The following is a 27,830-nucleotide window of genomic DNA, read 5'->3' as shown; positions in this document are numbered from 1 at the left end:
GTGTTATGCGGTTTAAAATAGTGCGCATGAAACGACCACTTAATTTAAATACGTTTATAAGATTGCAACGTTAATTTAAATTTGAACGCAAGCTAAACAATCTTAAACAAATCTTGGTGAGGAACCTAGGGAAATAGACAATTATAAGTAATTACACAGAAAATGGAAAGGGACCTGACCTACTAATAAGCAAAACGTCCACAGCGAATATAGGGTTACATTTAAATAAATTTAAACTAGCAAAACACTTGCAAGAAGAAAGCACTGTTCATATATTCCTCTTTTTGAATTCCGTTTTTTTTTGTCTGTGAACAGAATTTTCAAATAGGTAAAATCACGCGTGTCGTTCTTACAACCTTTCAATGCTTTCAGTGCTTTAAGCTCTTTCATTGTTTCTGTTATATTCTTAAATGCTTAAATGACTGGTGCTATGTACATCTTTATAGTATTCTATATGCAACTTAAAAACATTACGGTCATAGATCATTTATATATTCTCTGTGTATGTCCGTTATTTATATCACGCAACCCGACTAGCTTCATCGGTCTTAGCTTAAATTAGAACAATAGAACACTATTGAACACCATCCCAGCGGTAGAGGTCTAAAATGAGTAATTGTTTTAAAACAACGTATGTTTTAAATATTTTCCTCAACAGATGTATCATCTGTTGATAATATCTAAGAAGATGTCTTAACTTGGCACATGTAAACGTCATGACAGCCTTCACTCATGAGGTGAATCTTTATTATCATTATTTACGTGTGTTGGAGGGGTAGCGTAGTGCATCTTTTGTTTTGAATTATAACAACAACTACAAAACTAGCTTCCCATATGTCGTGATGTAATTCACCTCAAGCATTTGATAACATGGTCGTACTCATGTTTACTTCAACAATATTTATTTCATTTAAATAATTTCAATTTCCGGATATATGCCACATGAGCATGATCAAAAAGTTTACTGTGGCAATTATTCGTAAAAATTCGACGATAAAACGATATATGCACAAAACAGTGAAGACCGAATAACTCATTGTCATTCAGATAATCCAAGTAGTTCAATTCATAGCGATCTCTGCAGATACAACATAAAACATAGGCGTGCCTATTTATTGTTTTTCAAAAGCCGACTTATAAATGATGGTAGCTCTTTATTACGAAATATTATTTTCACTAACTATAACGTTTTGTGGAAATGTACATCGGAATTCCAAGGACACAGGCATGTTTTACTTTTCTTCAGTTTATTGTATTCACTTAACATATTTTCTTGTCGTATAACTGAGCTGATCTGAGATGATTAGTCTGCCGCCGATCTAAAATAACAACACACTTGCAAAATATACAAAACACTATAATCTGTAAGAGTTTTACTTCATTTCGTTTTCATTGATGTAGAAAGTAAACGCGTTCAACATCGTTTACGCTTATTCACGTTGCATCCGAATAAGGTATAGGTATTGTTGGACAAAATGAATCGCCATGTCCATCGTTCGTCCTGATAAATCGTTTAAAAAAGGTATGTGAATAATTTACAAAATGAATTCCTATATTGATAATTATAACTCTTTTTGCAATTTTCTTGCATGTTACACAACGGATAATACAAAATAAAATCGATAATTGTGTACGTTTGACTCACTTGGTACCTTACCATTTTAATGCCTTTGCAATTTTGACAACAACATTTAAACATCAAATCAGAATTGTTATACAAGTAAGAAGCGACATTTCAAATATAGCGAAAGATCTGGATGTCTAAAGATTATAAATTGCATTTACGATATGGTATAAATAAATCCAAAACAATATCGTTATTCCATCGATTCGTATCGCAAGCGTTACATCCGTATCTTGAAATATCGATTTATCGATATTATCGCACATCCTACTAAAACAGTTTATAAACACGATTCATTAAAATAACACAATAATGAAGCGCATTTTCTCACTTAAGCCAAGAAAGAACTTGATAAAAAACACTACTGCATTACCTTTATTTATTTATTCAAATGGAATATTTTAATCACTCTTCTCAAATAAGATTGAGTTATTCTGCATCAATAATGTTTACGAAACAATTAATAACTAACAGGTACTTGCATCATGAAAACATGTATTCAGGCATTTCACAAGTATATCTGCAATATGGACACGTGCGATTCATTATATTAATGTATTTATACACCTCATAGAATCCAGAAAATGCCATAACATGTCAGTTCTTATCCTTAAAATGTTGCTTGTCAGAACAAAAATATTGAACATCAAACATTTTACATTACTGTTCTGTTCTCAATCTAGTATAAAAGGCTACAAGTATTGTTTTGAGTGAGTTGTAGAACTGAAAAATGGAGACATCCTTTCGTTTAGACAACGCTGAATATTGGCTACCAAAAGCAGATATAAGCACTTTCTTTATCATGGCAGAGAGGTGGGCTGCTAATTTTGTCTGAGGCAAGCTGATCCATAACGTATCTTAATAAAAAACAATACAATACTATGTATTATATAACAAAGTCGTTTCCCTTGAGTCCCCCAGTGTCCAGTTTCGTTGCAACATGGCGCCAAGTAAGCATTTTCTATATAAACAATTTGTATCAACTGGCTAACCTAAAATAGCCTAGGTACATCGGAGCCGCGATCCAATCGATGGATCAAACAGACTGCCATGAGACTATTAATCTTCACACTTCGCACTGCACGAGAAGACGAATAGCAATATGATGGAAAGTGGATCAACTCAGCCAGGCTAATCAATCATTAATTAAACAATCTGCGTTAACGTTTCTGAGTAAAAATGCAGATGCATATATGAGAAAGGAAGTGGTACGCGTTTTCTATTTGCAGACGATGACTTCGATTTAAACATTCAGTTGCAATATAGCTGTTATAATAGCATTTTGTACATCAAACTAATGATATTTAAATCAGTTAAAGGAATATGGAAAACTCATTTTCATATTTCAGTCCATTAATGACTTAACATTATGCATATAACCTAATTTGACCATAGTAAAACAGGTACAATTGTCTGTAATATACATACCATAGTGTGGCTTCTATTAAATAAATGACTGTCAAATGTTTCCTTCCACTCTATGATTTAACAGTCGGTACTAAATTTTGGAACCTTTTCGTTAATAGTTTTAAGTTCCTTTGTTGCTTATACTGATATAAATGTGGACGAAATGTTATCTTTGACATAAGACACAAGAGAAATATCGAATATTTTCACATAAACCACACTGCTAATCATCTTTCAACATATGGGGGGTCGCCAAACATTGCCGAGAGGGAAAACTGAACTTGATCGGGCGTGTCAATAGCTAGAAAATGTATCATTTAAGCCATGGCTGGGTATACGTTTAAAGTTAAACACATGTTGTTGATAAAAACAATTGTGGCATTAATTAAGTATTGGCATTCAATAAGTTGCACTATTTCTTCGACTATTGTAGCACGCCAATGCAAATTTTGCTTAAATATCAGGTGTGCTCTTATAAATATACATAGCAAACATGATGTATCATTGTTATTGATATATAATTGCTTTCTAACATGAACAAGCAAGATAAAAACTCCCGATTCAGTTACTGACCCCAATCGTGATAATTGTTATATATTATTCAGAAGCTCACCATTTCGTTGTATCCAGTGCGAATGTATTAAATTGAACATATGAACGGTGTCTGGTGCGTGAGCCATTCATAAATCAAGATGGGGAAAATTCCCTTGGCAATGATCTGTCATTTTTGTATTTCATTAAAAAACTCTTTGAGGAATGTTTCAATTAAACTTGTCAAAGTATGGTTATAAAAGGATGTCAAAACTGCGTTTTATCGTTGAGGATGTACTCGACCCTATTAGGGTTTGCACATCCGGATTACATAGGCTGTATTAAAACGGACAAAACAGTACGACAGTCGAATACGAATTCTCGAAGCAAAACGCAGTTTTTATTACTCTTTTATTCCGTCTATTACTTGTTTAAATCACGTTAAAAACACATTATTACACAATTAAGTACATTTCATTGACAAGCTATTTTGTTTTATGACGTATTTTAAGCATCGCGCAATGATACGTGTAATAACCTAATTGCAGCTGAGTAAAAAAAGCCCGTATTTCACTAGGCGGAGTTCGGATATATGTATTTTGCGATGAGATTTTTTCGTTGCTTGCTTATATATAAGGAAACGTATATTATACATAATGCTTTCTATACTCGTAATGCATTAAAATGTAGTTGTTATTTCCATTCGACAGAAACGACACAGTGACTCATGAAGATTTGAAAAAAGGACCGTTATCGATGTTAGTTAAACTCGTGGACGAATCCCTTTGCATGCCTAATTTTGAATGTTTGTTTCAAAAACTGTGTATCACATTGCATTTTTATTGATATATTGTTTTCATACAATTCAGTTTCCTTTGTTTACTTCAAGAATAAAGAACTATCCCGATGATTGTTCATCTATCTTTCTGCAACCTTTGCATTGCTATTACAGTGTCTGCAATAATTTTCGGAGTAGACTTGTCTCATTTTTGTTGCACAATATTTCATTTTAAATTTATGAAGGCAAATCACAATTATGATAAGCGTTCTTACGTAATCGTATAACAAATCGTCTACATTGAACCAAACCGACTTATTTACGTACACATGTTTACTATTGAAACAGAAACTTTGCCTAAAGGAATCCGAACCACAAATACGCTAGCTTTCTGATAGTTCCATTTACCTTAATGTACAATTTTGATGGTTGGTTTGTATATTGGCTCTTTATTTCCTCTTAAATGAAAACTGGAGTGACATTCTATCAAGGCCAAAAAAGCACATTTTTATTTAAAGTAAAATGTTTGTATTTTATTTTGCTGCACATAAAGCCCTTCACAAGTGATAAAAAGAAAACGTAAGGTAACCAGGAATAAATGAATACCCTTTCGAGAGTCAGAAACCGTAAGAAATCTAGTAACGAGATTTAATCCAAATCTGTCACATAGTGATTAATGTGTAACACCATTTTTAAGTTGTCTGTTTACGTTTTCTTGCCTATGACATAGGGTTAGATACCAAGACAAAATTAATATGTTTTTCAAAACTGAATTCGAACGATCGCATTTATCTAAAACATTCCGAGAACATCATTCCTGGCTTGATAAATTTTGAATCGTGTGTTCAATTAGGTTAGACATAGTTTTTCGTTTGTCAATATATTTTTTTGTTTTATTCTGATAAAAATATATAAGCTATGAATAAGGAATTATATCTTCTCATCACTTGCAACATTGCAACCTTGATCACAGTTAGAGTTATATGAATACACTTACACATAACTGTACAGAATCAAGTCCAGAAGCACCTGCTTCCAAAATTTGCATAAATCAACAGAACAGAAACGTGCAGAAGCAACATGTATAAGGTGTACGTTAATAGTTAAGCTGTTGACAAACTGCTGGCACCAACAATTAAAGTGATTATATAAAATCTGGGGAAAGTAGTTGGTTATTGTAGTATTGAATGTTCTGTATAATCCCGCGATGGAAATTTATAGCGGTGTTAAGGTCTTCGGATGAGTACACAATCCCCGAGCTACAACATGCTATGTTTAGTGCTCATGTGTAGTGGGTAAGTCTAGCAGGGCTCCACGCACATATAGCACAGCAATGCAACCACTCAAACATCAATCAAGCAAAAATAAACACATATGAAGCACTTGTGTCACACCAAGTCTAACCTGATGTAGGATGATGTAAGATTCATAAGTTTCGCTCTATTTTAAATACATTTTGTTGAAGTTCTCAAAAAGTCTTCGAAGGTTTCAACCGAGGCCCATTGTAGATAGAAAGTCATAAAATAGCTTTGAATATCACGTTCCTTTATGTTTCGAAGGAATCAAGGATATTATATATCATCAGGTCCAATTTTCACTTCATGAATATGAATAATTTGTAAAATGTAACTGTAAACACATTTAATTCAAAAACGCAAATGGCCTGGCCTGGTTCCTATCAATATAACGTTTTCCTCTCATTATTTAAATGGAAATGAACTTCTTTATTCAAATAAATCTTTATCATGAAACAAAATAAGAATTAACGACTTGTTAGATATTATCAATCAAGCAATTATAGTTCCCAATTCAGTTGTTTACAAACATGCGGAGTGATATTGTCATATAAAACATGTGTCATACAGAAAAATAATTGATAATTATACTGGACAGGAAACAAGATAATTATAGCATGTGATAAACATTATGTGCAATATTCAATTTTCACATCACAAATACAGACCAGTTAAGTACACAAAGGGAAGACGTTGAAGAGTTAAGCATCAAATGAAGCCTTCTGTTTATTGTTAAACAGAACGCATTGCTATTTTTCATTGTTAGTTGTTGACGGTTATAACATAACTTCATGTCGAGTCGTACTATTTTAAGAAATATCATGAACATAATCAAAATGGCAAAGACGCTCTGTCTCTTTTGTGTCATACATACAAAACTATCATCAATATAATTTCATATACTAGATGGCATTAAATACAATTACAGTGGTCTGCTAAGCATTACAATGTTTTATTCCCTACATTCAATTCCCTTTAGCCTTTCAGAGGTGAGTGTTTTATGTAATAAATAGACATATATGATGCAAAGTCTAACAAAAGTTATTTCAAATAGCCCCATGAAAGAATAATAAAGACTAATAACAACTGTCAGTAACGGAATAGGGAAATGAACTGAACGATCAAATAATTATAGAGAAAGGCCTGTTCCTAGGAAGATAATAAGAATATTTTCTATTGCATTTACATAGTTTCAGGTTCAAACGTTTTAAATAAAACGAGTAAAGGTTTCGCCACCCGTGATTTTGATAACTTCCTACGCACAAACTGCTAGCATATTATATATAAAACATACTCATTCGTTTTCGATATTTACTAGCATTTATACGTTGAATGCAAAATAGGTCTTTAACATTCTGATTAATAATCGTTTCGAACATTAAGAGGGCATACAGTACACCGATACTGTTCACAATCACTGCCGTTCGAAGGACATGCAATTAATTAAAAGTGAACTTTAAACATCCTCAACTATGTCTTTGTAATTTTGACTGACATCTAATTTTAAAATGGTATACGTAAACATGTCAGAGCAAAAGGAATCCATAATGAATCACGGTGTCAATAAATGCTACTTTAACAGAAACTTGATGGGTGATTGCATTATTTCTCCAACGGACATGCTCGTTATTTTTTCAAATGCTTCAAAACGCGACCTAAGTAAAAATGACTTCATAGGGATCGGTTAACGTGTGCAACTGTAAGCTTAGGATGAACTCGAATGTTACAGTTTGGTAGTAGACATGACAGACATGCTCAAACGATCAAAACATCCAGATTTTTCTTATAAGCTAAAGAATAGTTCCTTATAATATTTTGCACAAACATACAATGCTCTTAACATGCGTTCGCCTTTGTAGAAGTTCACATTGGAACAAAGAAACACGTGAAAAAAATTTCCTTCCGTATCTCCAACGAAACTTCCTTAATTATGATATGTTTACTCTGTAGTGTTTTTATTCACAGCCTATGAACAAATCTCCTGAAATCCCCGGAAATGTGATCAGGCAACAGCAAGATGATTTCCTTCAGAGACATCGTTGTTAACCTTAAAGACAGTTCCCACTTGTAAAAATCAGCTTGCATCAATGACATGACATTGTCCTTATAATTTTAACCTCTTCTTGATATTCTGCAGACGACGTAGCAAGTGTTTTTTTCGATCACAGATTGCAGCATGAAACTGTGCGTTATTAAATCCAACTCTTTGTTTCGAAATATATATGTATCATTACTTCGTAGACACAGAGGTTGTTCATGCGGTTCTTTTAAAACCCATAAATTACATCACTTAGCATTAATGCAGAGCCTATATATCCATTGAATGTTATTAAACAATACTGATTTTGTATAACTATGTCGTAAATATGGTTGCATAAAATATATTTTTCTTGAAATAAACTATTTTTAAACAAAACAAATAATACAATTGTTTGAAAACCCTTGCATTGCATCAATTAGCAATAATGAAAGGCCATTATAACCAGTAAATGTTCTTACTAGAAATACTGGATTGGTTCTATATAACGATGTCATAAATATTGTTGCATAAAAGACAATATTACTTGAATTACGCTGCTTTTATATAATACGAATACGTGAATTGTCAATTTAAGTTTTTTAGGATTGTATAATGATCTACCATAAAATGCTTAGGACACGTTTACTTTTTATTATAACCTAAATTTTGTGTTGCAAAGCAATTGTACGTACGAAACATAGAAATCAGTTCTTAATTTCCTTTATATAACTTTAGTTATTGTCTTTAAATGTGAAAATGGAATTCGGTGTTTTAATTTTGATAGATTGTTCAGGTTTAAATTGGTTCGTAATCATTAGACTCTCCATACAATATAGAGAAGTAAAGATAAATGCAGATGCCAAATAGAGCATTTTGATAAACACAGCAGTAAAATAATTGTATTTTAGTGTACTTGTTGAGTTCCAGTACCTGTGTCCTTCTCTTACTCATATACTTAGCGGAGCTATCTTATCAATCAACACACACATCAAGTGATGGGTTAGTGCAGTGGATACATTTGTCAATTTGTTGCACGATATGGAAACAATACGCTCATTTCCTTAAACCTAAGTAAAGTAATTTAAGTTAAGTAAATTGTCCTGTGAATTTAATTATTCAGTACACGGACAATCTGGAGTTACTAGAAAGATATATCTTAAATCCTACAGGTCACATCTTTTGATTTGTTTAAAATTAACTTGATTTTAATTTACTCATTTACAAATACTAATATATTTGAGTTCTCACCACTCACGTTAATAACGCTAATACATATTCATACGAACAACCTTTTATTACTTCATTGTACACACTTGTTTGAATGTCAAACTTCTGCGTTTACAAACTTGGCATGTGTATGCCTTTGCAGTTTTGACAACCCAGAATACAAAAGTAATATAATACGCTATATAATACACATTGGAACTAAATATGTATTCAACATTTCCAAATATATCGATATATCCCCCTATGCCAAAAATTGATAAAATTCATTTACACTATGTCATAAATACAACAAGAAAAACTGTGATACAAAGAATCACAGCGGGCCAACAAACAGATCTACCATGTTATTATTTTGAAGTTGGTGATGGCTGATGTCGAGTCAAGGCTATGAAGGAATTCAAAGAGACCTATTTCGGTAAAACATTAGTCTATGCACAACTACAGTTTAAATTAAACACTCCTTCCAGGTTTCAGTACAACTATAAGTTTTACAGGGGACAAAGTTTTGTGACAGACAGACAACACTAAATCAATATGTCTCTTGCTTACTCGGGGAAAGACATAAATAACTCAAACTATTTTCTTAACCTAAAGCATACCGCCAACAACAGAGATCTTTATCCGATAAAGGCGATACCAGAAACCGTGTACCGGCTTTTAGCACCACCCGCCAGAAACGTTGCGAAAATCAGAAACTCGCGCGCTTTGGCAAACGTACGAAAGACAAATCTGTAAAAAAAATAGACTGTGTCTACATATTTAATGTCAAAAGTAACACCGTTTATTTAATGACGAGACAATTATTTTGGTAAGAACGACAACTCATGTATTCAAGGAAAAAATTGACTGTGTCTACATTTTCAGCTCAAAAGTACTTAATTTGTTTAAGAAAAAATGACGCATATTTTCAACCAAGTTCTTAAGTCTCCATAAACCTTTTACTCACCACGCATTAAATATAGCGGCCCGCAATAAGATCGAAATCGTTACTCCACCAATGTTGCTACGTATCGCTTCTTCTCCGTGTCCCAATATATCGATATTTATCGATATTATAGCACATCATGTCATACAACGTCAACAGTTTATATATATGTTTGTGTCAAATAACACAACAATGGAGTGTCTTTTGGCACTTTTTTCCAAGAAACGTTCACGCTTTTCTTGTTTAAACAGTTATTTACACTGATCTTCCCATCTCCCTTCAAAAATAAGAGTGATTACTTAGCTTCAATAATATCAACGAAGCAATTATTATCTTATACATACTTGCGTCATGGAAACATGTATTCAGGCATTTCATAATCATAATTGCATTAAACACACATGCAATCCATTATGTTAATTTCTTGATTTATATCATTCAGAAAATGTCTTTACCTGTCCGTTTTAATGATTTAAAAGTTGCTTGTCAGAACAAACATATTGGATATCAATCATTCTACTACTTTACTCTTCTCAATCTGGTGAAAGAGGCCACGCGAATTGCTGGGAGTTGGTTAAAAAACTGTTATTTTCTCGATCTGGTGAAATATTCCACGCGTAATGCTGGGAGTTAACTCCCAAAAACTGTTATTTAAAAATGAGGGCATTTTGCATTTACCATACAACCCTGTTTACATTAAACCCTTATTTTCGAGAACCTGTTTCCGGAATGTTTCCGGAAAAACTATTTCGTACGTCTTCCCTCGTGTCATTTCATTTACTGTCTAACAAATGCATATTCAAGTTCTTTCTGTGTCATGGAAGAGAGGTGGTTTGTTAGATTTGTCTGAGGCAAGCTGATCCATAACGTATCATAATAAATAAAAACAATACAAAACTATGTATTATATAACAAAATCGTTTCCCCTGAATCACCCAATGTCCAGTTTCGTTGCAACATGGCGCCAAGCACGCATTCCCCATAAAAAACAATTTGTATCAACAGACTAACCAAGTATAACCAATGTACAATGGAGCCGCGGGCAAATCGATGGATCAAACAGAATGTCAAAAGATTAATAATCTTTGCATTTCGCTCTGCAAGGGAAGACGAATATCAATTTGACAGAAAGTGGACAAACTGAGTCAGGCTAATCAATCATTAATTAAACAATTTGCGTTAATGTCTGTGAGTAAAAAATCGCATGCAACTCAACTGCGAAACATGTTTGTATAAGATAAAGAAAGTGAAAAACATATTAAAGTTAGAAATCGTCTAGTTCAGTTTCTTTTGTCGCAGACGAAGAGTACGCGATCACATAGCCGTTCTTATTGATTTTGATATCAACTTATATTATATTTGAGACGGTTATAGGAATAAAATAATTTTAGTTTCCGTTTTCAGTCCTTTAAAGGTTCAACACAATTCATAAAACCTAAATTAAAAACTGTAAAAAGGTAAAATTGTCTGCAATTAAGATATCATAGTGCGGTTATTTCGTGTTGCTAAGAAATAAATGACTCTTAAGGGTCGTTTTTATATGTTTCTATCGCCTCTATAAGTTAACAGTCGGTCATGAAATTTTGCAAGCTTTCGAAAAAGTTTTCAGTTGTTATTATCTTAATTTGCCTTATTTACTGTATACTGATATAATTTAGACAAATTCTTGCCATTCATTCTTCACCGTATGTTGGAATCCAAACTTTTTTGCAAAGAGGGAAAATTGGACTTGATCGGGTTACATTAGATATAATATATCAAATTAGCTTTGTCTGGGTGTACACTTAAAGCTATAATTAATAAAAAACAGTATTTGATATTAAATCAGTATTAAAATTCAATAAGTCACGCGATTCCTTCGACAAATGGCAAGCCAATGCCAATATTGAAACTACATTAATTGTGCTCTAACGAACGCTGCACACACGATGTGGACCGTCTGTTTCAATGATATTGATATATAATTGCTTTTTAACATGAACAAGCAAGACAAAAGTCTGCTGATTTAGAGATGGACCCAAATCGTGATCATGGTTGTACAATTATTCACAAACTATCGGTTCCATTGCTTCCTGTGAGTGTGTATTGAATTGTACATACGAATAGAGTCTGCTTCGTGCGACATTATAAATCCAGAAGGGAACAAAAAGCCCATAGTCAAAGGTCTGCCATTTTTGTTTTTCATTTAAAAAGTCGATTGAGGCTTCCGTTGTACTGTATAAATCATATGTTTACGATATAATATCGTGTATTTTGCGATTAGTATTGCTTGCGCTGCTATCTTTCGTATAATGGTACGTATATAATAAATTATGTTTTCTATCTTAATGCATGTTCCTCTGTCTTCCTGGTGACTTGGAATGTCTAGTACAGTGTTAAAAATAGTTTGCGGAATTAACTTTTCTCATTATTGTGAACAATATTTCAATTTTATGAAAACAAATAACAATTATGACAAATGTTCAAACGTAAACCTATCATAAATCGTCTTCATTGAATAAAGCCGACACATTTATGTTTGATTGTTCCCTCCTGAAATGCAGTTTTGCCGTAAGGAATCCGACCCAAAATATTCCAGTTCTATGATAGCGATATTGTCTTAAATGTTAAATAGCGATTCGTTGTCGGCATATCTGGTTTTTAGTTCAACTCAAATCCAACATGGAATGACATGTTTCGCAATCTTGGAAGGTAAAAAGCTCGTTTGTTATAATATATAAGTTGTAATAAATTTCTTTGCTGCACATAAAGCATTCTCAAATGATATAAGAAATCACTGAGACACCAGACATAAAGTCTTACAATGTTGAGGGTCGGAAACCTTAAGTAATCAGATCTAGTGACGTAATTTAATCAAAATCTATCGCATCATGAATAGTGTCAGTAAGGCAGCATGGAATGTACTGGCCGAGAAACAGTAACCTTGCCCTGACTTTTTTAAGTTTGCAGTTCAAGTTTGCAGTTCGTTTTGTTTGTTTTGTTGGCATTCATTTAACAATTCCTAATCGTGTGTAACAAAAATACGAATACGGTCAGCAAGACCCATAACCATGGCTTCAAAAATTGTTTAATTATACGCTCTATTGGATTGGGAATTAAGCCGAGTAACACTTGCTCCGCGCCGTTTTTTTTATGTCGTTAACGTTTTATTATCGATAAGAAAGGTTACAAACAAAAAAATGTGTGTTTCAAACTGAATTTGAACGATGCCGTAAAAAATTCCTAGGTGGCCACATTTTTATTGAGTATTTTACAGTTTGGTTTGAATTTGTGAAAGTGATATGACGCATACTTTTTAATGAATAGATAATTATATTTTCTGATGTCTGGGTGCATTGCAATCTTGAGTATAGTAAGGTTTATATGAGTACGGTTCTTAAATAAATCTAGAGAACCAAGCCCGTAATAAAAAAAATGGCCGAGCAGAGATGCAACATTTTATGAGGTCTAGTTTAATAGTTAAGTCGTTGTCTTACGGCAGTCCCGAACTATTTAAGATTTTGATACGATCACAAAAATATTACAAAGTCATTGTTTGTTTTAGTTTTGAATGTTCTTTATCATCCCGCTATTGAAAATAATTGTGTAAAGGTCTTTGTTGGTGTATATGATGCGCGAGCTACCGTCTGCCACGTTCAGTTGTCGTGAGTGGTGGATAATTCAGGGCTCCACATATCAAACTGCAATACAATCATCTGAACATCAATCAAGCAAACAATAAACACACACGAAAGCACTGGTGCCACAGCATTGCCTTCTGATAATGTAAGGCTTACCGCCTTGGAACGGTCAGGGAATCTTAAAGTGATCTCATGTGTTGATTTAAGTTTGGTTCTTTATCGTACGATCTGGTAAACCCAAGTAGTTATATTATGTTATTCGAAACAAGGTATTTTATAAAGTTGAATTCATAAATAGCACTGTTGATTCAAAAGGTGATATTAATTTATTTTTAGTAAAATTCTCGATGTTTTGAAATGAAGTCGTACTCTCGTTGATAATATGACCCCTGTTATCGGGAAAGTGTCTGAAAAATCTTTTCCTTTTTTCCGGCAAAAATAACGTGTGTATTGTATCTTCAATCATGATAATGACACACTCTGTGATTTTGGGTCCAAATGAGGTAACCTCGTTTTCAAAATTGACGTCAAACAATTAACTTTTTTTTCCAATAAAAAATAATTTTAAAGCATTTTCTGTTTTTTGCTGAAGTGTCAGGTAAGATATGCATGGTATTCTCAATTTTTTTAAATTAATTTGGGTTGTGAAAAGAATAAGCTTTGTGAATATGAAAATAACTCGCTTTCGCCTAGATACCTCATTTGGGCCCAAAATCTCATGTTGTGACTATGATCATTGTGACACTATAGTCTTTTATTTACAGCGTATGAACGAATTCCTTTCTATGCGATAAGGCAAAAGGTGGATTGTTTCTCTCACATACGGCATTGTCACCTTTAAACTATTAATATTTACACCTCAACTTCCATTTCTTAATTGAATTGCCTTTCAGCAATTGCGTTTATCAATCGATGAACGCAACATCTTTGGATGTGTTTCTATCGCAATTCATCGCATAACAATATATATGAACATTGTTCATCTTGTTACTGTATGTATTATGTCAGAAGGTCCCGAAAAATATAAATCAACATTTAAGAAAGTGTTAATTTATTGTGTTTTAAACGTATTGTTGACATAAGTGTCAATTTTACGTTTAAAAAGTGATTTCAAGTGGTTGAACTTTTCCCGCGTTATTGTGACGTCATTTGAAAAAAAATGTTTCCGTTTACAGTCGGGTCGTTCTATTTACCGAATGGGTAAAAAAGGATTACTGGAAGATTTTCTTAAATGAAATGAAGTATCTTTAAAACAATTATTGAATGAACTAATGAACTTCTGGTGTAAATATAAGAAATGAATTGCGAGGATGATGTCATTATCGGGGATATGAACGTAATTGGGCTGGTCAAAGTACGCGTGGAGTGTGTGGAGTCCAGCCTAATTGCGTTCATACCCCGATAATGACATCAACCTCGCAATTCATTCCTAAAATGATTAATCATTGACATGACGCAGTGTTCGACTTTGACTTACTGATGTTTATGTTTTTCGAAATGCATTTGACAATAAGAGAGATGATCTTACCACGCTATAAATAAATGCATGTCAAAAGAAATGGAAAATAATAACATTCCAGTTTACTTTTATACAAGTTCCTCGTGTAATATTACAGATTTGTACCAATAACATGAATTTGACTTTATCATTCTTCCCCATTAATATTCCACAGAAGACGTAGCTAGTATAAAACTGTGCGTTGTTGGTTCCGATTTTCAGGTTTATACCATTCAATCTTACCGTTTGTTAAAATATAGTTTAAAGAATACCCGTGCGTTGCAAAAAAGCCAGGCATTTACAAACACAGACTGTTCTTAAACTATACCAAAATGATTATATGTAATGATATCATAAATATTGTTGTATAAAGGATCATTGTCTTGAATTACACTGCTTTTATTTATCAAGATTACGTAAAAAGTCCATTTTATCTTTTTCGAATTGTATAATGATCGAACATAAAATGCTTAAGACATGTTTTATTTATCCCGAATTTTGTGTCTGAATGTAATTGCATATACTGATTGACATTTAAGGGCCATTTCCAGGGAGGATTCCTGTTTTTATGTATTCTTGATTCCTATCCATAGAGCGCTTAGGAAAATTTGGAAGCCCATATTCTAGCATTCATGCTGATTGAACGCACGCATAAAGGAATCATTTTGTAGTTAAATTTTCTTGATATAAATTTAGTATTTGTCTTTAAATGTGAAAATGAAATTCGGTTTTTTACTTCTGTAAAAAAGACATGTTATTTTGTTGCGTCGATTTCGGCGATCGCGTCTTCGCCTTTACGCAAGGTAACTGCACTCCTTCGGCTACTTCTCTTCGTCTTTTAACATTCATATTTTTGAATCTTCACTTTCGTCCCTATGCTCCTTCGTCCCTCCACTCCTTCGCATTCGTTCCACCGCTCCTTCGCCTTCGTTCAACCGCTCCTTCGCCTTCGTCCCTCCGCTCCTTCGCCTTTGTTCCACCGCTCCTTCGCATTCGTTCCACCGCTCCTTCGCCTTCGTTACACCGCTCCTTCGCCTTCGTCCCACCCGCTCTTTCGCCTTCGTACCAACGCTTCTTCGCCTTAGTACCTCCGCTCCTTCGCCTTCGTTCCTCCGCTCCTTCGCCTTCGTACCTCCACTCCTTCAGCTTCGTCCCGCCGCTCCGTCGCCTTCGTTCTTTCGCTTCGTCGCCTTTATACTATCGTGACTTTGCAGTCTTCTTCTTTGGTCCTCCTCTTTGGACACGATGGCCCTAACGGAACTCCGTAGAAATTATTAAAGCTTTGTTGTGTATTATATTATTGGCTTAAACATAAGCTATTATTTATTTTTAACTCCGTTTTAATTTAAGTCCTTATTATCTGCACAACAAATATCTACCTTTTTCTGAGGTATTAGTAAAACAAAAGTACCAGGGAAATAAAATGCGAAATAATACGGTTAATAAGAAGTTTTTTAATGCATGTCAGAATAACGTTTGGAAATCATTGACCCTTAACATTTATATAGCACCAAACTGCGTTGTAATCGATTTTGTACGGATCAAAATATTATAACAGCGACAGATGGTATGTGAAGACATAGTTTAACGCATATTCGGTGTCGCACGATTGTGAAACATATTGAAGCATTGTCAAACCTGGTACGCCGTGCTGAGAAGCCAGTCCGCTAATCTCATGTTGATATTATATACCTGCGAATTGCAGGGTCATACATGTTAAATGATCATATTGCCAAGACGAGAAAGTGTGAAGAAACGAAAGGTCGAAGGCTTTCGTACTTTCGTAAGGACAATTAACTAACTTTTACTTAGCGAAGCCATCTTATCAACAAACGTATCGTGCGATCGCTTAGTAAAGAGGAGGTATGGTACCACCGGAAAACAACAGCATGGTGGTCCAATTCAGTGTATTTCAATTATTAAACGTTAGACAATAAGTTGTTCGTTTTGAAAACAAAAAAAAAACAGTTTACATATACCTTATTAAAATTGTCCTGTACGTAATTTGACTTAAATTTATTTCATCATAGGTCGTGAATTATTTAATTTTTAGCTTCAAAAGTAAATCCGTTGATTGAGTATTTGAATATTTGCCCCATTGTATCCCTTGTCAACGATTTCAATACGGGACCAATGGGTACATATCACTCGAATTAATCGGAAAAAGGATCGGTTGCGACCCACACACATTGTGAACTAAATGCAAAATATACACTTGAAGTTGTAATCCTGAGGTTTAATTACTGAATTAAACTTTCTTTTCCTGCTTTCCATTAGTGTGTGTACTGTCGGCATAATTACATCTAATCTGCATTAACACCGCGATTATCCAATGCTCAATTAGATAGACATGTATTTTTAACTGAACAGCAGATGAAGAAATAAGTATCAATTGAAAGTACTTCAACAAAGCTATTGTGCCAGTAAAATAAGTGTTCCACTTTGGAACATATTAGCAAACACAATGAAGCATGATTTCTCCAACACTCATGCATTAATGTGCAATTTAAAGAACGTATAATTATACCCAAAATTAACTTCAACTCATAAAATGCAAGTGAGAGCTATTGCAAAAACCTCACTTCCAATTCTTGAAATAATACTAATCCTAATTTTTTTAAATTGAATACATAGAGATTAGAAGTTGCAGACGTTGGTATACTTTAATGTGAAGTTTAGGTCCGAGATATAGTAGGGTTATTTAAAATGTAATTGGTCGTTCTTGTGTCAAAAAATGTTCTTTAGCATTTGGAAATATGTATTGGAAATATGTATTCATATTTCAAAACCATTATTCTTTTAAACCAAATAAATGATATGCAAGGAAACATAACACTTAGATAAGTGCTGTAACTGTTTGCCTTTTATTTTGGATATCTCAGATCATATTATCTTTATGTACACTTCTGATGAGCAGCAGGTTTGTTTTTGTTGTACCAGGTACCACATTTGTCCACTTATAGTCCAACTCAAACCAAGACTACTATTTTCAAACTTCGTAGAATACTTTCGGAATTTATTTGTTATTGTAAGCTTTTTTTCTGTTTTCAGAAAGGACTTTCTCGACTTTATAACCAACGAACTCAAATTTGAAAACAACGTGCCACCAGATTATGACGATGGTAAGTGAGTTATAATGTTCGTGTTTATCATAAATTAAACAGTCCTTCTTATTCTTGACTAAATTCACAATGAAAATATATACGAGGTTTGTCTCCATAATTTCTATTGGTAACCTATAATAAATATTTTTTTATTCGTGATATCTTACGGAAATTTATGGAATTCTTTATCTTGTATACGTCTTAGTTTATTGTTTGCCACTAGTATTCGTGATATTTCTAAAATCCTTTTTTATACAGCATTACAATCGTTCACAATTGTTTTACTCTCTACAATAATGTTTTGATAACATTTTTCAGACTTTGCGACTGTTATAAAATGCGAAATGCACGTTGAAAACTTTGACTCAATCAACGAGGCAAACATGGTAAGATTTAACATTCTTAAGCACAGACGATATTTACTCGTGTTAGGTTAAGATCAATTTGACTCTAGCTGAATGTTCTATTGAAAATTGTTAACTAAACACCAAACATCTCGACCTTTTCTTAAAACTAAAAGACATATCTCTCTCTGTCGTTTACAAATTTGCTGATCAAACCCAAAGCTTATACTTAATGCAATAAATAGTAGTGTACAAAGCTTATGATTTAATAAGCTACGACATAAATGGATAAATGTACACTTTTTTAACCGCTCATACAGAACTTTGAAGAATGACTGTTTTAACAGTAACGATGTGTTCGTTTACATTGTCTGTGTTGATAAAATAATAAAAATATTTTTGCGGTAATTCCATACAAGTTGAGAACATTTTTTCATGATATGCCTCTTTGCTTTTGATTTCGCTTTGTTGACAGGTTTTCATCCCTCAACCGATCATATCTTAGACAACTTGTACCGAATTTACTAAATATTTATAACAATCCCAGTTTAACTAACAGCACATTTTATAACATTACCTCTAATACAAAGTAGGATTCAACCGAAAATTCAAGTGTTAAGGTCCAACAGACAATTAACTTAGTATACAAACACAATTATAAGCCGTTCCAACACTGTAATATTTGTTTCAAATAAAACGTTGTCTTTCAGGACTTTACTGCCACCGTATTGCTACACCTTAGCTGGTACGACCATCGATTTAGTCAGTTTCAAATAAAAAACATAGCTGACGGCTACGTAGAAATAGATGCCAAAAACCTCGAGAAATTATGGGTACCCGACCTTTACTTCCCAAATGAAAAACGGGCGTACTACCACAACGTACTGATGCCAAACAAAATGTTGAGGGTCTATAAAGGGGGAGATGTAACGTACTCAACAAGGTATGACTTGGGTTATGCGTTTTTTTTATAACATCTCTCAGACACTAGGAGCGCAAAATTGTTTTATAAGAGCTGGTTAAGAGGAGTTGTATTGATATTTTAGAGGGCTATAATTTACCTTGGTCGGTGGTTGTAGTGAAGCATTTTAATTCAAATGGATGAGTTAAATATCAATATACTTTTTATATTCTTTGTGTAAAATAAAAGTATGTTAGTAAAGTGTTTTGCGTTTTTTCCATAAAGTGATATGCTGTTTTTCATTTTTATAATTCTTACAATTAGCGTCCTTGTCTTTGTAAATCATAAATCGTAATGGTAACAACATTCTTTATAAATTACCAACGCCTTAATTCCACAAAATTTGTTTTCGTCACGTTCATCCTTTAGCAGTGAAAAACAGATATATTTTGAATTCACTAATCAATAGATAGAGCCAATTCTGTTGTGAATAAAATATATGTTCCTATCAAAATGAAACTATATAAACTACTACTTTTCCAACCGTTAACTTTAAACACTACATATTCCATGACGCGAAACCATTTAAGAGCTAAACAACACTGATATATTGTGTTTTCAGATTATCCATCACTCTGAGTTGTCCGATGGACTTTCGACACTACCCGTTCGACAAACAAACGTGTAAAATAGAGATCGAGAGCTGTACGTATATAGAGATCATTCATTTTACAAATCATTTCCATATTAGATCTAATACTGATGTTTATAGTCAAACTATAACGTTATTATTAACGTTATTAATAAAGATGCACTCTTGCACCAAAATAAGATTCACCACAATTAATACAATTGTTTTGATATACCAAAAAGGATTTGAATAAATGGCAAAAACGATCATGGTTATAATGAAGGATACTGAGTTTAATTTGAAAGAAAGATACAGAAAACATGGTAGTTCTACCTCATGAGACGATAGTTGATCACAGTAAATCATTTAGCACTCTCCAATCATTTAATATTTTTGCGTTTTCAGCTATTAAATACACGGTTACAAGCCTGTTATCAGTAATCAATATTTTCCATAAATGCATTATTAAGTTAGTAGTTTAAGGTGTATCACTTAAAATTTATGTTTGTTATACATGTATATGTATTCATTTTGAATAAGAGTGTCACTTTAATGTTACATTATTGGTACTTTAACAGTAAATGTTAATTTAGTTTTCCCATTTCTGAATTGTTTCTTCTAAAGAATGACGTTATTACCACAGGCGTTCTGCCATACTCCTATAGACACTGAAATCTTTTATGACTGTAACTTCAAAATGCCATATCGAAAAACAGATTTTTCATTCGATATCTTATTACTCGACATGGTTCTTTTTCGTGGAAACCTGTTACTACGGAAATTGTTCGAACAAGTAATACTTTTGTACTTCATCATTCCTTCATATGAACCAGTATACCATTAAAGAGTTCTTGCAACATTTGTTCGATTACATCCCTGAAATAATTTTATTACATGCAGCTCTTTTTCCCTTAACCAAACAGTCTCCGTTACGACTATACAAAGACAACACATTTGTATAATTACAGCTTGTATTTTGGTATAGCATCTGGGAACAACCGGGTATGACATACATATGTTAACCATATATAATAATCATACGATTAAAGCTAATACTTTGTTGCATCTAAAAACAAATTGTCCCCCTTTAACCTAAATGAAACAAAATGATTTTTAATTAGCCTGGACGAAGTCCCAAAGCTGAATGACTTCCACGCGGACTTTTCCGCCAAAATTCTTCTACATACACGAATCATCCCGACACCTGTCGAATTCTAATAAACAAGGGACTCTAATTAGTTAACTCAAGCTAGGAAAATTATATATCCCAATAAATAATGTCTTCAATAATTTAAAGAAAATCAATAAAAATATAAAGGCAAAACACTTTTTGTTTGACATAGGATTTTATAACCTTGATGTTTCCCTTTCAGTCTCGTACAACGACGGTAACATTCAACTGAAATGGTCGAACTCTTCCGATGGCCCCGTATTCCTAGACAAGAGCACAGAACACATGCCGCAGTTCGAGGTGATCGCCATCAGTACCCGTAATTTTTCTGCCACAAGAAGAGATCTAGGTAAACTTAATAACTCAGGCTTACAGTTTTGTATGTGAACATGTGGATTAAGGACTGTGTCAGTGTTTGCAAGGTCGGGTAATGAACCGTTGTGATCATCTCGATTAACCTCTACTACAATCTGTATATTGGAACTGACATTACATGTAAGTTGACAGAGTCAAATGCAGAAGATCCTCAACGCCGGGAGGGATATAAGTGACTATGAGAGATTAAATTAAAAATATCTTTAAGTCTTTTTAGAATGTTCATTGATAGTCAGTCGGTTTAATACCCTATGCAAAAAGCTCTTTTAGCAATCAACGGGAAAAGGTTGACCTGTTGCCTAACATAATACATAATATATGAGTGCAATTTTAGAAGAGTAATGATCATTGCCTAACTAGCATGAAAGTTAGATAGCAGTGACGTGGATGTCATTGTATTCCGACTTATTTTTAGATCCGCTACTTTGATTTATCTTTATTGTAGTACCATTATACATGGTTGCACTATATAACATGTATTGTTCTAAAGGTAAATATTCTAGAATGAGATACTGCCGAATTCGGATTGCTTTTCTTCGAAATACCGAAAAAGATAGTTATACAGCCATTGAAATGCTTAATTCTTGCCTGTTATACGTTTTCAAACCTAGCATTTCCTTCTATCATGCTATAAAGTATAGCATCGCCTTAAACTCTTTATAACATAGCTATATACGTAAAGTCGAAATATCGATTGCAACATAAATATATATATATATGATATAAGATAAGTTTTGATACAGTTCTTAATATATACCACCTTCACGTCCATCACGTATGCGCTTTTACCTCTGCTATCATTCTTAGGTAAATAAAGATAAGATACATCGGTGAACTGCTCTCCGATTTTCTGGATAAAAGGAAAAACAAACGCTGTTTAACAGCATGTCTGACATTCTATTTCTGACTTACCATGTGAAGGGTCCTGATAAAAACAAGTAGCAACTGTTTGAAAGTTTAAAGTTCTATCGATAGAAACACCCATCTACAAATGCTGTTTTTCAATTTAATGCAGTTTATACATAACCGAATAAACCTCACCGACCTTCAATGGAACTAGCCTAAAACGAATCACCCGATGATATACTCAAGCGATTTCATAAAATGAAGTTGATTTTACATTTTCGATTAACTGATTTTGATGATATTCGGGGAAAAAGAGAAGTTATTTATGAGTTTCTTACGTGGTATCCTTATTGGCATTTCATGGAACAAGTTAAAAGCCATACATTTGTATAACTTTTTTAAACAACAACATAATACTGTCATAAATAAACCATTTATCAGCGAAAAGCGCCCGATGGGTTTCAGGATAAATTGTAAGTTTTTATTTAAGTGCCAGTAATCCATTTCTTTATACTTTGAGAAGCCGCATGGTTCCTTTCTCCAAGACGCTTACCGTCATACAGAAAGGGGCTATATTGGTGATCGAGCAGAATTTTTGTATAAACGAACAACTTTCCTTTAGTACTGTACCCAAATTGATTTCTTTTACATGTTTCTTATATTAGATATATTTTATGTCAGTAACACAGATAATAATTCTCTATAGTATCGACATTGGAAAATTGGAATTTATTTCAATATCCAGTAAATTAACTAAACACAGTTCATTACTCTGTAATGCCTATGCAAGTTAATCCTAGTCCAAGATTCTTAGATTCTCTATCGCTCTATGACTAACTCTAAATTCTCTCGTGACCGAGACCGGGTGCTTTTGTATAAAGCATTATGAAAACACTACTTATTGTCCACCAAAATACTATTTTTGAAGGAAAAATAGCTAAATAAGCATGTATTGCCAAGAAACGTTTAAATCAGTACAAATTAAACAAATTTTCTAGATCAGGGAAAATAGGTACATGTACTACCTGTAAGTTATATGATACTACACATCATCTGGTTAGCGTTGTAACTATTTCCCGTGTAGGTATTGAAATCAGATGTTTTCTTGACAACAAATAGTGACCAATCAGCACGATAAGTGTTGTTATCATTGTTAAGACTGATCAGTATATATGTTATATGTATTCGGTAGAGTTCAACTTGACAAGAAGATTTAGCTATGAACTCGTGCAACCAGCTTTTTCGTCGCAGATTTGGTTATGAATCCCTATTATTTAATTTCGGGAAACCATAGCAGTCTTGTTATAGAGTTTTACGTGGAAAGATATATTGACTTTCACCTCGTGCAAAGATGTATTCCAGCTACCTGATCGCAATGTTTGTTATAAATCTTTACATTTAATTTCAGGACGTCATAGTTGCCCCTTGGTAGAGTTCAGTTAGGCAAGGAATTTTTGCTATAACGTCATGCAAACATAATATATTCCCAGCTAACTGGTAGCATAATTTGGTATAAATCATTGCATTTACTTTTAGGAAACCATAGCTGCCTCGTGGTCGAGTTCACCTTGGCAAGGAATATTGGCTATTACCTCGTGCAAATGTACATTCCTAGCTTTCTGGTCGTCATGCTCTCATGGATCTCCTTCTGGCTCAACGTGAACGCCGTGCCCGGAAGAATTTCCCTCGGAGTGTTAACTGTTCTCACCATGACAACGCAGAGTTCTGGTGTGAATGCGTCACTTCCGCACGTGTCATATACAAAAGCAATAGACATTTGGATGTCCACGTGTTTGATGTTTGTATTCTTTGCGCTCATAGAGTTCGCCGTAGCAAACGTTCTAGTGAGAAAAGACACGAATAACGGGTTTAAGTTCAAACACATTTTCAGCATTCCAAGGTCAGGTGTCGACAAAAAAATTAATTCAAAAGAGGTAAACACTGTCATTGTTTGGCATGCTCAGTTTCAAGTATATTGTTCTATCATATTTAAAGTAAGTTTGTTTTTACCAATGTTTAGATAAGTATGATAAATGAAATATGTAATGGAAGACGAATGCAAAAAAATATATTTCATGTATTTTCTTGCTGAATCTATATATTTTACCAAGACAGGAGAACGCTATTTTTGCCTTGTAAGATTATCTTTCCTGATCTTAGTAATTTCGTTTTGTTTAACCGTAAAGAAGTGTTACTACTATCCGATGCCCATACAAATAGCTATTAATTTTCAATAATTGCATTTATTTTCTATATTTTATACCGATTTGATTCGTTTTTTCTGCAGAAAACTGAGAATGGTAAGGACCCCGAGCAGGGTGAAGAAAGCAGCCCAGCAAAGCCTAGGAAGAAGGGACTCTCTTGCGGCATGCGCTGGGCTATGTACTGTGACGTGGGCTCTCGAATCTCCTTCCCAATCATGTTCGCTATCTTTAACATTGCTTACTGGGGCTACTACCTGAAACAGCTAAAAAATCCCCAAGCAATATGAATGTAGTGGGAATTTAATGCATGATTGTAGAGATGAGCTCTGTAGTGATATACTTGTATGTCATGCAAGTGCGTATGGTTTACTAAAATATTGAAGAAACATTGACACTTTTTTTTTACCCATTTTCATTTTAAGGCAATCTACACATTATTCAAAATCTGAAAGGAATGAAAAATCTGAAAGGTATGAACCATTTTAGAGTCATCGTTTACATGTGATTGGACGTTTAATTCATTTTAGATATATGAAATGTGATAGTACATTAACAATACTTGGCATTTTCTAGAACGTCGATGTTTGTTAATACCATGTCTTTCGTAGAATGTGTGCGTCTTTGGTTATGAATTTGAACACTCTCAAGGTGAACACACCTATCATATTTATTTGACTGCAATACATAGAGTACAAATCTAGAATAATTGTCATATGAACGCACATGTGGCGTGAATACCAAAGTTGACAATGTGTTTTTGTGTCTGTAGTTGTATGAAAAATACTAAGATGTGCAACAAGAAGGAGTTAAAAATGATTGTGTAACTGGTGTTTTTATTTATAATTCATTATATCATTCAAGTTGAGAAAGAACTCTACATGTCAGTTTAGGCTAGTTATTAAGTGCTACGCCGTCATTGTATGTGTGAGATGTATATACGGAAAGTATATGCAGCCGAAATCTAGGAATCAGAGTACACAGGAAATGTCATTCAGAATTTTAAAATATAACCGTTCACGAGTGTTAGTGAACCTTCATGAACACGTGAAAGTACTTGTACTTGTGATGTAGTTGCAGAGAGTAATGGTTTCCGCCTCTCTCACAAGAAGGCCACCTAGGCTTCAGGATGGGACTCGTTATCGTTCTTTATTAACACCCAAGAAATGTACTAGAACATGATATCATCAGCTGATAAGCAAGGAGCTAATTACACCGACGTAAACAAGTATCAAGATATCATCAGCTGATAATCAATGAGCTAAACTATATCAGTAATTACACCGACGTAAACAAGTGATTTCACGAACGGATTTAAACTCAAATTCAAAACCCGTGTGTACATATGACTACTACGGATATGGGCGTGTATGTTTCGAAAGCTCCCACTGTTTTCATGTACGCGAACATGTCCTGTCACAGACACCGTCAAATGTTGATATTGTAATTGCACCTTATGTTATGACTGCAATCAAAAGTCTGAATGTATAAATGAAAAAAATGTAAATTTATTGTCTGTGTTTTTTTATTAATAAGTACATCTTTGCTGTAATTGCATGTATGAATATTCGCACAAACATTGTTTAACATTTTTCTCTTGTTTCATACACTTTCCTTCCACTTGTCTTATAAGTATTATGTATATGTTCGTTCTAAGCTATTTGTATTTCATTGAGGTAGTGAGAAAAAGAGAAAAACAAAAAAACGAATTAAGACGAATCTAGTTTAGAATCTTAAATTAACTTCTTACTGATATGTCCGTTTATAGGAATAGAAATGATATGTGATATAATATTGAATTTATGCTTCGTGTGTTATATAAATGTACATGTAATATTAATCATAACATTTTTTATCACAATGCATGCTGTTTCAATAAAATTTATATCCCACAGAAGTATTTCCATTAAAATGGCCTCTAAGACACCAACATTAGGAGCTAGTTATTACATTTCATTAATTGTTAAAGTTTGCAATGTTTTATACTCTGTCCTTTTTCTTGACATACATGTATCTTACATTTTAAGCTTGTCCTTTGATGTTTTACAAAGAAAACATGTAAAGCTACTGTGACGTCGTTGGCGTCATCGGTGGCGGTTAGAACCACTAATCCTAAGCATAACTAAAAAACTATTCATGATATTGGAATCAACCGTTGAACACATGTTACCTGTGAAAACAATAATTATCGAGTCCAACTGGATAATAAATCTAGACGGGCGTTGGCGTTCTCTCAATTGTGCTCTTTTATAAGATAAGAGAAAGAAAAAAAGAGAATGAGGTAATTCGTTTTTCAATTTTTGAGAAAGTCACTGCACTTTACCATTTTCTGGCGGGATATTGAACGTATAAAAAAATTAACAAATATTGTTTATAATGACAAATATTATGAAAACGAGATTTGATCAATTAGGAGTGGCAGAGGGCTAGTACATTAGATACATTTATATGATTCTATATTTTTTTTCTACAATTAGACATATTACACTTCACTTGATTTATCTTGATTTGTTAGAAATGAAATTGTGTCTTAAGTTTTTTTCTGATATTTTGTTAAATTTTGGCCAATAAACATATTCAAAATCAATTTTTGTTTATCATTGTTTATTTAATATTAACTTCGTATTGGTGTTACATTATTCAAAAGAAAAAGCTTTAAAATTGAACGAAGCTGTACCCTGGAACACTATATTTTTTGCCTATTACTATATTAATTTCCCTTCGAAACATATACCATCTGTTACTATTTATATCGAGTTAACATCGAGTATTGCATCCTTATACTGGCACGGGTTTCGACAAAGGAAGGAAAGACAATCTACGTATCGAGTTAACTTTTTATATGGAAAACTTCAGAAACAAGTCCAGTAGTCGAAAGTTTAAACATTATCCCCGTTTAATAGCACAGGGTCAACGCCTATTACATAGAACACAAAAACCAGATATATCACAAACCAGAAACATGGAATAACAACACAAAAATCAACAAACAACACAAACTATATAAGTAATTTATAAAACTAGGGGCGTTTATCAGGTTCTGTCATTAAGATACAATGGAAACTACATGGACACGAGCAGGAGCCAAACAATTTACAATGACCCTGTTTAGAGGCAAAAGGTCAAAGCTCAACAGATACTTAACGAGAGGCACAGAACGTACTCACAACACAGACACATTAGCCATACCACACATGCATCGAAATATATTCAGTGTCAGCATCTGCTAGCGGAACAAGTAATACAAGAACAAAACACACAAGGATATAGGTTATTGAAAAATTGAAAGCTATACAATTATTTTAACAATTGGTTGCCAAGTTGCAATTGTT

General features: G+C 33.5%; 1 protein-coding gene across 3 annotated transcripts in view; it reads left to right on the top strand.

Moving 5' to 3' along the window:
- Positions 1-27,079, top strand: part of LOC128226532 (glycine receptor subunit alpha-2-like) — a 54,928-nt gene extending 27,849 nt beyond the window's left edge. For all 3 annotated transcript variants that reach the window (XM_052936458.1, XM_052936456.1, XM_052936457.1), the window contains 7 exons: positions 17,977-18,047; positions 18,348-18,415; positions 19,084-19,316; positions 19,897-19,979; positions 21,279-21,425; positions 23,834-24,231; positions 24,585-27,079. In XM_052936458.1, the coding sequence (XP_052792418.1) occupies positions 17,977-18,047; positions 18,348-18,415; positions 19,084-19,316; positions 19,897-19,979; positions 21,279-21,425; positions 23,834-24,231; positions 24,585-24,788 (1,204 nt within the window). In that variant the 3' untranslated portion in view covers positions 24,789-27,079. The remainder of the gene's footprint in view (positions 1-17,976; positions 18,048-18,347; positions 18,416-19,083; positions 19,317-19,896; positions 19,980-21,278; positions 21,426-23,833; positions 24,232-24,584) is intronic.
- The last annotated feature ends 751 nt before the right edge of the window (positions 27,080-27,830 follow it).

Source organism: Mya arenaria, chromosome 3 (genome assembly GCF_026914265.1).
Source record: "Mya arenaria isolate MELC-2E11 chromosome 3, ASM2691426v1".
NCBI classification, from domain to species: Eukaryota; Metazoa; Mollusca; class Bivalvia; order Myida; family Myidae; genus Mya; species Mya arenaria.
Note: the sequence above shows the minus strand (reverse complement) of the source record. Positions and strands in the feature narration are given on the sequence as shown.